The 14,537-nt window shown below is 38.9% G+C and overlaps 1 protein-coding gene across 6 annotated transcripts in view; it reads left to right on the forward strand.

The window, feature by feature from the left end:
- The first annotated feature begins 12,299 nt into the window (after positions 1-12,299).
- The window catches only part of ELAVL2 (ELAV like RNA binding protein 2), a 71,537-nt gene continuing 69,299 nt past the window's right edge, over positions 12,300-14,537 (forward strand). For all 6 annotated transcript variants that reach the window (XM_060100761.1, XM_060100763.1, XM_060100765.1 and 3 more), the window contains exon 1: positions 12,300-12,371. In XM_060100761.1, the coding sequence (XP_059956744.1) occupies positions 12,300-12,371 (72 nt within the window). The remainder of the gene's footprint in view (positions 12,372-14,537) is intronic.

Consider the following 14,537-nt stretch of genomic DNA (forward strand, 5'->3'; position numbering starts at 1 on the left):
CCAGTTTAATGTTGAAATGGGAAAGCTGTGTACAATCTCCTGTTACCCTCTAGCATTTTAAACATTGGGAAGCAAGATGCTTCATTTCTGCTCAAATATATGTTCAGGCTCAGATGTTTAAGTTAGCAGTGGTAGTTTCCATGGCAGCAGTGACTTTGCCCTTTTATCTTTTTCTTCGACAGCTCAATATTTAGCATAGGTTGTCCAGAGGGATTATTATTCCTGGCTTTGTGTTCTTAAAGACTTCTTTGGGAGCCTTTGACTTCTCTGGGTACAGGTGTGTTCCAGAGAAGCTCCCTGAGAGGTGGAATGTGAGTCTGTTTTGTATACCCTTGTTTTCTTAGCATCTTGCACAGTATGCCTGTCATATCCAGTGAATCAGGGATGTTGCTTCTCTCTCCTGGGTGGTTTCTTCTGTACTCCCAGCTTCCTGAGACCTTGGCTGGGCTGGAAGAGAGGTGTTAACTCCCCAAGTGGTCTTGGTTTTTCACATTGGTGGTGAAGTTTGCTTTTTTAAACTGTGATGTGATGACAATGGACCACTCCTATATTCTCCTCTCTTCCTTCCTGAGGCTTGTGTTGTTTTAAACAAAGGCTTGTAGCTAGGATTTTTTTTTTTTTTTTAAGCTGATTCAACTTAACGCTTGAGCTCAAAATATAAGAATTAGTAGGTGTATCTGGAAAGGTGTGTCTGGAAAGGGATGTGTGCATATGTTAGTGGTGGGGAATGACAGCATACTATACGTCTGCCTTTCTTCCCCTTCATTAACAACCTGTGGTGACTTTGGCTCCCCCAGGTATATAGAGTTGCAATGGAAGGTTTCTTGCGTGGCAGGGAATATAAAACCACGTGAAAAATCCCATAAATAAATGGGATTTTTTTTTTTTTTTTACTTGTCACCTTGAGTTGCACTTCACGGCATTGATGCTCTTTCTTTTATGGATCTCTGTACACATTTATTGCTGAAGAGACAAAGGTGAGTGTGGGCTAATAGGAGCACAGAGGAGGAGTGTCTGGCTCAACTCAGCGGTTCACAGAAGGCTTCCTGGAGGCGTTGTGCCTCCTTTTCATGTGCTGAGGATGTTTCCATTACCAGGAGAAGAAAGGTAGTGAGGCTCTTGCGGGTGGAGAAAAGACCGTGAGTAACAGTGGCAAGCAGCCTGGGTGTGGGAGGAACCGCTGGGAGATTGTTAGAGCCTCATGTGTGCAACGTTGAGGGGTGGGCATGGAGCGGTGGGCATGCCCGTGGAGGGGGAGGTGGGAACCAGGTCAAGTCCGATGATGCCTCACTGCAGGCTGAGATGTTACTCTGTATGCAATGTGAGGTCAGTGAAGGCCTGAAAAAGAGAAATGGTCCTGGGATGCTGACTGCTTTTAGGTAGATCACTGTAGCAGTGGAATGGAGGATGGATTGGAGAAGGGACAAGCCTGGAAGCAGAGATCAGGTAGGAGGCTTCAGATGGAGTCTCAGCACTGGTTACAAATCCCAGTTTCTCTATTTAATAACTGTATAGACTCTTGAAGTTTTGAAATCCTCGTTTGTAAATGGAAGCTAATGTATATAGCTCATAGTGCACAAGGTGATTAAATGGGATTTTGTCTGTAAAATATGTAGCTTCAGGCCTTGCCCAGAATAAGGAATCAAGGAATGCTACTTTTCCTTCCTCACTTTTCCCTACTCTCTTTCAGTCATAGGATTCATTAAATTCTACTACAAGAGGCAGTCAGATCATCTTTCCTGTAGCAAAAGATACCCAGATCTTTTGGAGAGTTCAGGAGGATGCCTTATTTATTTTTATTTTAATTAAACATGATCTTAAAACCAACATTAGTGCAGTCTTAGAAAATGTTTAAATTCAGGTCATTTTGAAAATCATGATAGGAGAAAGATGGTAGGAGGCCATACAGTTGTGTGTGGATGTATATGGATCATTGCCCTGATGTGAATTGTAGAAACTGTGACACTATGCAGTACATCTTAGTGTGCAGATTATCGATCTAGGCTACAATCATGGCTGAGACTTCTGCATTCTTTTTCTGCCTTGTATTGTAAATAATAAATCTGAATTTAAATAGAAGATGCTTTTGTCATCCTTGGAGTTCTCAGCAAAAGGAACAGTGAGGTAGCAGTTTCTAATCTTAAATACTAAAATTCCAAGAGGCTGAGCAGCTGATGATGAGAAGATTGAGTTGGGGAGGATGGAAGTCATGTGTACTCTTCTGTGCGTTGGGTGGGGGGTTTTACTCTTTAAAGTAAGGTAAATTAAAATAGACAAGGCTGTAATTCCGATGTGGAACATTTAGGCTATTGGCATCCTTTGTACTTAAATATAGTATTTGGAGGTCAGGGGTCGAAAATTGCAGCATTTTAAGTAAAAATTCTAATCCTCCTTAGTCACCATTTGTGACCATGTGCTAAATGTAGTTTAACATAGCATGTGCTTCAGGGGCCCTACACACGAGTTGACAGTCATGATTGGTCAGTCTGCACACTTCACCTTCTGTCCAGTGTTCCCTTTTCAAGTTAAGAAGCTCCCAACACAGCTCTGCACCCTGTTGCCTATTGAGACATGGAAACAAAACAAAACAACTATGCCTTAACCTAAAAGACAGATGAGCAAGTTCTCTATGCCAGCACTTTAAGGTGCATCTTCCTTTGCCCAGCAATAATGATAATAGCACTTCAGAATTTGTAAAGTGCTTTGACATATCTGTCTAAATTATATGCAAATAATTGAAGCTTTTATAGAGAACAGGCCCCTTTACCCCCTCTCCCTCTTACCAGAGTGGAAATAATTCAAAGGCTAGATGTGTGGGGCTTTTTCCTTGTTAAAATATAGCCTTGGGCTTCCCTGGTGGCGCAGTGGTTGAGAGTCCGCCTGCTGATGCAGGGGACACGGGTTTGTGCCCCGGTCCGGGAAGATCCCACATGCCGCAGAGCGGCTGGGCCCGTGAGCCATGGCCGCTGAGCCTGCGCGTCTGGAGCCTGTGCTCCGCGACGGGAGAGGCCACAACAGTGAGAGGCCCGCGTACCGCAAAAAAAAAAAAAAAAAAAAAAAAAAAAATATATATATATATATATATATATATATATGTAGCCTGTGGTTACACGTGCCCCCTTTCCCAACTTCAACCTATGGGACATAGAGATTGCTTCTCCTCAACTTTTGGAACTATACATGTACGTACACAAATAGGTTCTGTATATATATATATGCTCACACCCTTGCTTCATTGTTCATTTATACAATGGGGGAACTTGCCTCAATGCACTTTCAGAGATCCTTAACTGTTTACTTAAAATATGCTTTACCTTAGTGATAAGAAGGTAATTTGCAAAGTGGGAAGTCTGAAAGAAGTTGAAGTGACAGTCATTGGCAGGGAACCCAAGCACCTTAACTCCTTTTTTCCTGTTAGAGAGGTCTCCAAGATCTGGGATTGGGTGTGTGTGCCCACTATGGATATAAGCAGGCAAGGTCTGAGGCTAAGAAAGACCTTACCCTCATCTGTAGTGTATCACATTAATTTTCTTTCTTTCTTTTTCTTTTTTAAACATTAACTCTTATTTTTTTCTTAGTTTTCCTTTCTTTTTTTTTTTTGTAATGAAAAGTATCACTTGAGTTAGGTTCATTTATTTTGTGAAGGTAACACAAGTATGCACCATGGCCATGTGAAAAGAACTTTAAGAGTCTTGTTTTCTGTGTCTTAAAATGCACACTTCCCAACACTTTAGAATGCTGATCCCTGGAAAGGGGTGAATCCATATGCTGAGAATCTTTTTCTTTTTTTTTAAATTAATTTTTATTGGAGTATAGTTGCTTTACAATGTTGTGTTAGTTTCTGCTGTACAGGAAAGTGAATCAGCTATATGTATACATATATACACTTTTTAGATTACCTTCCCACGTAGGTCACTAAATCATTAGGTCATTTAGATCATTGAGTAGAATTCCCTGTGCTATGCAGTAGGTTCTCATTAGTTATCTATTTTGTACCTAGTAGTGTATATATAAACATTAACTCTTATACACATTTCTAGGCAGCAGATTAACCAGAAATTTCCTTGTGATTCTCTCCTTTAGGCCCCCTCCCCCAATTCGAATCACTAGAAGTTAAAATAACACTTTGATTGCCAATCCTTGCCCCCTCTTGAAATGTAGTAAATAACCATAAGCTTAATTACTATAAGAAGTCACAGATGTATGTAGCTTGTTTTTTCTAGCTGCCATGTAGCTTTTAAAGAAAGCCATCTTTTGGGGAGGAGGGGAAGAGATGGACCAAAGGAAATAAAGTATCTTTCTTAGTGTGAATCATGTTTTTTAAGATGCTCCAACTTTCTGTACTAAATAATTCGTAGTCGTGTTTCTAAATCAAAGGTAGTTATCTCTTGGGAGTCTCAGGACTTTAAACATCAACTGAAAAGAAAAATACATTTCATAGGTGAATACCAGTGAAATGTTCCACATTTCAGAGAGGAAAGGAGCTGGCCCTCTGTTTTGATCAAGGTTTACACTCTCATAGTCCTACCGTGGATGGGGGAGAGCCCCTTGTTCTATGCTCCACAATGCGTTAATGAACTACAAGATTTTATATGTCCTAGGGTAGCGCCTCTTAATTTCAGTTTCTTTGAAGTTCAGTAGAAATATTTGTAGCCCCTCAGCATTATTAAGGAAATATGCCTTCTTCTGTTGACATTTTATTTTGTTCACTTTATTTTGGTATAAACTACTTGGGGTTAAACACTAACTATAGTTTTTAGTTTTCTGTGTGATCACAGTTAAGAGTAAAATAACCTTAGTGGCCAGATGGAGTATTGTGGCCCTTTATAACACTTCTGAGTTAAAAAAAAACAAACAATATTTGTGACCAAAAATTTACTTCCTTGTCTTTTATACTCCCTTTAAGACTAGGCATACTTGCTGTTTTGGAGCTCAAATATGACAGTATTCTACTGTCTGTATCCTACAGAGGAGCTATGTTTTTAACCTACCTAATGAAAACACTCAACTAGTGGGATTAATTTGAGGATTTCCAATCAGCCTTTCACAATTGGTACTACCCTGAGGGGGTTCCTGTTAGCTGTGATTTTTGTAGAAGAATGTGAAGCTAATCCAATTTCTATGTTGATTACTATGTTAACTGTCTTAATTTAGCAATTCAAATTTATCTGCCTATACCAAACAAGAACTCTGCTACAAAACTGTGGGAGTAGTTGATTTTATTCTTATTATGCTCATAACCTATTTTAGGTTCTACAGCCAAATAATGGCATGGAAATTAATAACGCCCACTGAGGTTGGAATGATTCATCACTAGATGGTAGTGTATTCTAGCCTGTAACCATGATTGAGTTAACCCCTGGCTTAACCTTGACTATGGTGGAGGTGTATAAATGACCCTGTTGAAGAATATAGATTTTAAAGTTTAATTACATTTCACAAAAATGTAACTTATTCTCGTTATCTTCATCTACTTTGTCTTTCACCTATTGGGGTGAACTTTGAGATTTCTTTTTATTTTGAATTCTGACAGCTTTAAGGGGCTGTCATAGGTTACAAGCCAATTTCTGACATGCTATACTCTTAGTAAGTAGTTTCATCTTTTAAGTTATTCTGATTTTTAAAAAAATTTGCATTTTCTATTAAATGAATCACTTGCTTAATTCTTTAAAGAATCCATAGATAAAGTGAATAACTCTTGATTTCATATTATACACTCAGATTTTCATGTTGGGTTTCCTTAAGGAGATCCCCCCACCCCCAAAATAAGACACAACTTTCTATAGAAGTTTAATCCCTTTCTTAATCGTCATGTATTTCTAGTGCCCAGAAAGTAATAAATGAATTGGTTTGTTTGAATGTGAGCAGTTAGAATCTAAACCAGTTTCTTGATAATGAATTTAAATAGTTTACTGATGCCATTATAGTAAGTACTATAGTAAGTAATATGTTTCCTCCTGCCTAAGTCCACTTCTCACCCTGATCGGGGTCATTGTCATTCTACATCTTGGTTACTGCAATTATTTCTTGATTGGTCTTCTTGTTTCCACAGTTGCTTAGTTCTTCCACACAACCATATCCAGTTTATTTTCACAATAGCCACGTGCTGCTGTTTTTGCTCAAAACCTTTCTGTGGTTTCCTTTCTTTTTATGGTGACCTCTGATGGGGTTTAGGACACACTACCCCAAAGTATGGTACCTTGGCGTATTGAATATCTTAAGCTGAAGAAGTTTGAGAAAACTGCAGAAGCAGAAAGGTTATTCTGACCGTCTCCCTCTCTCTTCTTCCCTGAAACAGGTAATAAAATCCCCACGTGGAAGGTACCCTCCCTGTACCAGGAGGAAGGAAAACATTCTAATCACCCGTACAGGGATTTGGGGCCTGGAAATCTGTATACGAGCAAACCTTGTTAAACTAACCCTTATCTTTTTAGTTTAATCCTTATCACTTATGACCCCCAGCCCAAACCCCTTAGTCTTGTCAGTTCTTCACAACTTTATTGTTTATTTATCTAAAAGGTATAAACTTCCTGCTCAGATCACTTCTTTGGATCTTCATTCTCTTGTGAAGATTCCCATATACATGTAAACATTCGATAAAATTTGTATGCTTTTCTCCTGTTAGTTTGTCAGTTTAATTTGCAGACCCAGCCAGAACCCTAAGAGTGTTGAAGAAAACTTTTTCCTCCCCTGCACCTCCAAGATCCTATGTGGTCTGGCCTTATACCTCTTAGACTCATCTCCCTCTGGCCTCCTCCTAGCTTCACCCTAGCTGGTCTCTGCCTGGAATGCTTCTCTTCTAGATATCCCTATGGGGATGTATTTATTTACTTTTAAATCTGTAACAAATAACCATGAACTTGGTGCTTAAAACAACACAGATTTATTATCTTACAGTTCTGAAGGGCAGAGTCCCCTGATGTGGGTCTCCTGGGCTGTCATCAAGGTATTGGCAGGGCTGCATTCCTTCTGGAGATGCTAGGGGAGAATCTGTTTCCTTGCATTTTTCAGCTTCTGGAGGCTGCCCACATTCTTTGGTTGATGGCTCCCTTCCATCTTCAAAGCTGGTGACTGTGGGTTGAGTCTTTTTCAGGTTGTACCACTCTGACACTGACTCTCCAGCCTCCCTCTTCCATTTATGTGGACTCTTCTGATTACACTGAGCCCACCTGGATAATCCAGGATAATCTTCCCATCTCAGGGTCATCTGATGAGCAACCTTAATTCCATCTGTATCTTAATTCCCTTGTCATGTAATGTAACATGTTCACAGATTTCAGAGTTTAGGATGTGGGTATCTAAGGTGAGCTGTTTTTCTGCCTACCACAAGGGCTGGCTTAACTGTCCTTTAAATCTTGGCCGAAAGCTCACCTTCTCAGTGAGAACTGCTGTTTAATACTGGAAAGTATCCATCCTCCATCTCCACATTTTCAGCACTCTTACTCTGCTCTACATTTTCCTTTATTCCAAAGCACACTTATTTCTAGCTAATGCACTGTTTTATACATGTGTACACCTCCTATTGCAGATGTACACTCCAGGATATTTCTTCATTGCTGTATCAAGTACCTAGGACAGTCCTTAGTTCATGGGAGTTGTGAACAGATGTTTGGTGGATGAATGGATGAGTGAACAGAGTGTGAAGATTAAGCCAGTCTTCTTCACTGGATCTTTGTTTTTCCTGTTGCCCAGCATAGAAGCCAGATACAGACCTAGAATGAAGGAAAGGACTTGGGACCGACCCCCTAAACTCACTTGTTTTACTCTCTAACTGCAAAGCTTTTAATTCTGCCAGCTCTAGAACTACAAAACCTCAGAAAGACTGGCGTCAGAAAGACTGCAGTTTGTCTGTAGGAGCCATAAAGGGCTAAGAGACAGAGAAATGTTAGCATTCACTGCCAGAGAACATTCTCCCTGTGACTTCTGCAGCTGTTTGGTGCAGTGTCTCTGGCAGCTCTTGGACCCTTGTTAGCCCCAAGGCCAAAAATCTGAGCTTGACAAGGCTGAGGAATCCTTGGAACTGGTGAGGCAGCTAAAATGGTATGGGGGTAGGGTGGGGAGTTGACAGGGATTCCAGGATTGAGGAGCACTCTTGAAGTTTAAAGCCACAAACATTTATTACTTTAGGAATGACAAAGCAAAGTGAAGAGGCTTAAAGAAAACAAACTAATGGCTTATTCTTAGAGCTGACATATCAGCCCCATGAGTGCTTGGTTGACTCTTCTGTTGTTTTAATTCAGTAAAGCCAAAATGTATCCTGAAAATGCCACTTTAGTGATTTGAATGGGAAAGATAAAACATTCTGTGGGAATGGTGTCTGCTAGACAGATGACCCCACCTGCTGCTTACCCAGCTCTCATTTGTGAGCTCTCATTACTCACTTCACTGAGTATTTCGAGAGCTTTAGCTACTTGCCTTGAGTTCCTCAAGGGAAGATGCCTTTTGGCCAAGGCTGCTGTCTTTATCTCAGTGGGTTCTGCTTTTAAACTTTAAGACAAATTGCTTCCTTTCATCTTGTGACTTGGCCTTTAGAGAGGTTTGATGTCATCTGAGGGAAGGCTTTGCACTATACTGATTCTGCCCTGGTTCTGTGTTGCTCGAGGCATTGAGAACCCTCTAGCTGTAAATAAGTATCCAGACCAAGGTCACTTTATCCAGGCCAGACCTTTTGAGTGTGAGAGATGCTTGCCCTTTCCCCTAGCTATGATTCTTTTTAGAGATGTTACCTTTTGTGTTTGCTTATTACATTTTCTAGTTTCTATCAAATTAAAACCATTTGAGATCCATAGCTTAATTATGATGTGTTTTTAAATAACTTTGAGTTAAAATTTAATTTTTTCACATTTGCCTGTACTTCTGCTGTTTTCTTGAAGTTAGACCCAGATTCCAGATGCCACAGCTCCATAACCCTGCTGGCCAGAGGGTTACCCTGTTTTTGGATTTGTCTTGGCTTCCGGCTTTTTTGTCGTGGGCAGATGGTCATAATGGGCTCTTGAAATAACATTCCACAACTGATCACTCAAAAGATAGTTTCCTTTGTCGTGCCATTGAACAATAATTTGGATTTCAGTGGGTGAGGGTGGCTGATGGAGTGTTCCAAAAAATGAAAATATGCTTTCATAATTATCGATGGTTTGAAGTACTTGAAGTGAGATAGAAGAACAAGCTACCAAGTTTGCATGTTATTTAGAAAGGTGATTACCCTTTCATGCTCCAGTTTTTTAAAAAAGGAACTACTCTTGTCCTTACATCTGTTTTTGAATGCTTAGTCTGTACAGACCCCTGAAATGGAAGTGGGATAGGTATGACTGAGGGCCTTCCAGGCAGCTGGAACTGCATGAGCAAAGCCAGAAGAATGTATGGTTTTCAATGCACTGTGACTGTATGAAGGACAAGGAGCAGTTCAGATTTTCAGATGCTTGAATAAGTGGGCTGGTAAAAGCAGTTGTAGAGGATCTCAGATGTTTATACTCTTAATAATATAAGTAGTTTGTACTTTATTTGATAGGCAGCAGAGAGCTATTGAGAGTTGAAAATCTATCTGGGAAGAGTGTTAAGTGGGGATTAGGATGATGGAGGGACCTTTTGGGAGGCTGTAATTTGGTGGTCCAGGTAAGAGATGAGGGCCCAGATCAGGATGGTATACGTCACAGTGGACAGGCTGGTGCAGATAGGCAGGCCTCAGGGTATGTGCAGTGACCCTTTCAGCAGTCCTGCTGTGACTTGAAACCAGAGATCTAATCCCTGAATCAGGTGGATTCTAGGTCTTGGAAACCTTTTTTTCCCCTTGCAGACAGTGTACTTAATGAGAATTCTCAGACTATATTTAGTATGTTTTTGATTAGCCATCTGTCTTGTTTGGTGGCTGTCTGAAGGAGGTTTGAAAATAGGCAAGAAGCTGATTACTTTAGTTTTCAGAATTTTTTATTAGGAAGTTTGGAAAATAGAGACTTTTCTTTTTCTCTGCATGTGACCAGGAAACTGTTAGTCCCAGCTGTAAGCAGTCAAGCAGTAGCACTGGTTTCCTAAAATCCATTATTGTAAGAAACTTAAGATATGAAAGTACATAGAGGTCCATTTAAGTAAAAAAGGAAAAGAATTCCATTTAAAAAGTCTTTATAGAAATTTGGAAGTAAACTATGAGTGAAAACATAAAGGCCACTTCCTCGCCTGTCCTCCACTCCCTTCAAAATCCATGCTGCCACCAAACTAACACCTCATTATTATCTCTCGGAACCCAGGGAAAGTTTAGAATATTCTAGACTGATCTGTGCTCAAGTGTCTTTTCATAAATTATTTCATGGAGAATAACGAGAAAAAGTAGTCTCAGTTGACACAATTGATGTCTAAATTGAGAGGCGAACATATATTGAGACATTATTTTTTTTAAGCTTTAAAATTAATGGTTCTTTGTTGCTGGAATATGGCCTTTTATTTTCCTTCCAAAGAGTTTCAGAGCCAGTAGAATCTATAAATAGTGCACAGCCTGGTTGTCTGTGGTAGATTGAGTAGAGCAGAATTGCCTGTCCTTAAGTGAAGGGGAAGTAGCTTTACATTTTTAGTAACTGAATTGTTGGCCAGCATAAAGGTAAGGGCCATGTGAGCAACTTATTTATAACTTCCCATAAAGGTATGTGTCTGCCTCAAGCAGAGAAACTGTCTGGGGTGCTTGAAATGTAAAAGTGCAGTAGAATCATTTTCCATACACAGCCTTCCTAGCTAGTTGGTGCAATAAAGTGATTGTTCGCATCCCTGGGGCTTTCAGAAAGAGGGGTGTCAATAGATTAGCTCATTAGCGTCCACTTCCTGTGGAATGGAAGGGATGAGGCCATTAAATTCGAATCTATGGTTTTACGTAGTGAAGAATGTTTAGATATTAACTCCTGAGGGTATGGAGGACATAAATTTAAGCTTGGTTTAACCTGTTAGGTGTGGTCCTCCTAACTGTTCTACCCATGTAGTCTAACCACAATTAGGTTCTTGTCAAAATACTTCATGGCTATGAAAGCACTTTACTTTTTCACAGGTTCAGTTCAACTGTGTTTTTTTTTTTTTTTTTAAATAAAGGACATAGAATCAGACTGAATTCCCTGGTAACAGTGGGAGAAGGGAAGAAGAGTAAAACATTTTCATGGCATCCCATAAAGAGTATGTTAAACCCTTTAGATAGATGCCAGAAAATGGAATCTGTTGTCACATGTTACAAATTTCATCGCACTTGCATCAAGAGTAAATAACATACAGCCAGGTTTAACTCTTAAGGATGAAATTTTTATAATCATAAATATGCACATAAAAGACATTTTCAGCCCTCCTTTGTTACTCATTTATTTTCACAGACCGAGTTTTTCTGAATATTATGTTGACCATTTAAAGCATCTGCATGTATGGCTAAAATGTAAACTTTGGCTTTTGTGCCAGTATTGTGGCTCTGTTTAGTATTTGGGCAAGTTGTAATAAGTGGTAAATGGCCCATTAACTATATTGGAGGCCTCACAGCAACACTCATTTCAAATTGTGCTGGGTTTACAATTTACATATTAAAAAATGTTCACTTGATTTCGTTCAGGGACAAAGCTGACATCCTATATAAACATTGCTTCAAACGATCCTATTTATTGGTCCAATTATTTCAATTGAAAGATGCTGGTTTACTGCCTCTTAGTATATGTGAACAATTCTCAGCAACACTGTTAGAGATCCTTTGACTATAGTGGCAGAAAAATCTCACAGGGTTTTGATTCACTTTTAATTTTAAGTCCCAGGATTAAGGATCATTTATTTATAGTATAATGTGACAGTGTGGGCAAATATAGCTTCTCTTAATGCCCTTCTGATATTTTGGGGAAAGAGTGCTTTTATGCAAAGCATTCACTAATGACTGCCTTTTCTCACTCTAAATATAATTTCATTCACATTTCCTCCCTTCTCCCACCTCCTTAAGAGATAGGACAGCATGCAGCGTTTTGCTTCATTTTATTATTTAAAAAAATTCTTTTTAAGATGTGGTTTAAGGTAGTTCTTTAGGATAGATGCCAAGGTAACTAGTTAATACTGTTTTAAAATCAGGCTCTTAATTAAAAATGCTTAATTTGTGCAAGAAAACTACATGTTAAAATGAATTTGGAAAGATTAGATTGGAATTGCCTCAAATTCAATTAAGCCACACTGCATGGACGTGCTGGGAATATCAATACAGTCACTGTAAATTTTGTACAAACTGATTTGTTGCATTATCTTGCTCATCTAACATACGGTACTTTTTGTGTCCATATTGCAGACGGCAACTCCAAACTAACATGGCAGTCAGACTGTGTGATGTGGCTTCTCTGCTTAGAAGTGGTTCGTGGGCAGCAGAGCCTTGGACCGGGGTCTGTGGGATTTTTCTTAAATTCTGTAGGCTACTTTTTTTTAGCATGTTGCAGGAGTGCTGAGGCCATACCAAACACTTGAACTTTTCATTTGGCGTACTAATTATTCTTACATTTAACCTATTGTGGTATGGCCATCATTAGGATGTAAAGCACATTGCAATTTCAGTGGTACATGTAGCATCAGAACCTGCTTTTGTATGTAACTTTTTATTATCTTATTTAGGATTTAGTACAGCCTCAAAAGAGTGACAAGCTTTTTTTAAAAAAAAAAAAGTTTTGGTATGGTCTGAATACTAAGTTACCGTAATTCTTTACATTCTGTTTACTATGTATTTTTTTGGTTACTAAATTTTGAAGTTATTTATAATTCCTGATGCTTAAAAAAAATGTCGAAATTGTAAATCTGGCTGAAAATTATTTGCCCAGTAACTGTTGAAAGAGTTTGCATTCTGTGAACAGTTGTGTTGAGCCTATCAATGGAATATGCATTATTTGTAAAATATAGCACATTAGTATCATTTTATTCTGAGCAGATGGTCCTATAGCTGAGAGATGCTGTAATTTTCAGCGCACACAGCCTACTGCAGCTGTTCACTTGAATGTTGGCTTAGGAGCTCATTCTTGCCACCTGAACATGGAAATAAATGTGCAATTAAGTGAGGAGTGTTTGTTGTCCTTGCTAAATCCTGCTAATTTCTGTCAATGAACGCTTATATATTTCAAATGCCATCCCAGTGAGCTTTAGTCCGAATCTCTTATTTGGGTCTCATATAGTCTCCACATATACCCTAAGGTTTGAATAGTGATTTGTTTTAATTGGCCTTGGCCACTCTCATCTTGTAGCTATTGTTTTCCTAATTGCTGGGCAGAGGTTAATCCCACAAGCATTTTGCTGTGGAAAGAATGACCCATGGCTAATATTCTATAAAGTGAAACAGTTACGGTTTATTAGGAAATCTGAAACCTCCTTTCTCAGTTTCAGATAAATTTGTTAATTATAATAAAATGCATATCTTGAATTGTTTCGGGTTTTTTTTAATATAGATTTCCAAAGGTTCCTTTATTTTCCTTTACGCCCCCCCCGCAAAGTATTCTCTGAAAATACTTGCTCAAGAGAGGTAGCTTGCAGTTTGCAGAGTAAACAACCCATTTCTTTGAAAAGGAAATGAAGTTATGGAAGGGTTATAGGTGGTTTGGTATTTCATAGATAGCCTGGATTTTTGTCTCCTGTTTTTTATCCTGATAACACTGATTCTTGTCCAGTCTGACCAGTCTCAATCTGTCCTATGCTGGCTTCTTTTATAAATGTCTCTTGGCAGTAGAGATTTCTTCCTATTGCTTATCCATGGTTGTGCCCTTTTATTTTTCTTAGGCAATATGCTTTTTAAAAGACTTTTTTTCTCTTTTCTTGTAACAGTCTTTGCCTCTACTTTGCTTTTTTTATTTTACCTCAAATTCTTTGCCTTTTATATGTTAAAACTTCCCTAAAACTAGCATCCCATCTATTCAAAATTGTCAATTTTGAGAAGTACTTCTTTGTGGAGCTGAGAGGTGGATGAAATATGAAGGATAATCCTTTCAGTGATGCTTTGATTTTTTGGATTCCCCTACAAGCTTGGCTGTCCAAAGTAGATAGCTATTGGAGGATGGTTTTAGAGAATTTGGGGCTGTGGTTTGTAACTCTTTTGCTCAAAGAGCATAGGATTGGTTTTTAGGGAACTAGATCCAAATTTGCTTATACTAAGTGATTTTTAGGGTAGCCTGAACAGTTTGAGGCCATTTCCCCCAACTCTACTATTTATTCTGTATCTGGAGTTTATAGATACCTTATCACTTGCATTTTCAACAGGCTTACATGCTCAAATGAAAATTCCTTGGGCTCGTCTGTTTGCAAAAGTTGATATATTTACATTGTTGTTTTGGTGGACTGGATAGGGATTTTTTTATTTTTATTTTTCCTTTAAAGTCAGAGTCAAGGCAAAATACCATTTTGAATTGTTTGGGGATTTTATTTTGATGCTGTAGGTCAGCTACCTTGTTGGTGATCTTTAGCTGCCAAGGTTGACAAGAATGGCTTGTTAGATTCTACAAGGTACACTAAGTACTCAGTTTATCCCCCAAGTTACCCTACAAACCCTTTTGACACCCTAACATATAACATTT

This window comes from Mesoplodon densirostris, chromosome 6 (assembly GCF_025265405.1).
Source record: "Mesoplodon densirostris isolate mMesDen1 chromosome 6, mMesDen1 primary haplotype, whole genome shotgun sequence".
NCBI lineage: Eukaryota > Metazoa > Chordata > Mammalia > Artiodactyla > Ziphiidae > Mesoplodon > Mesoplodon densirostris.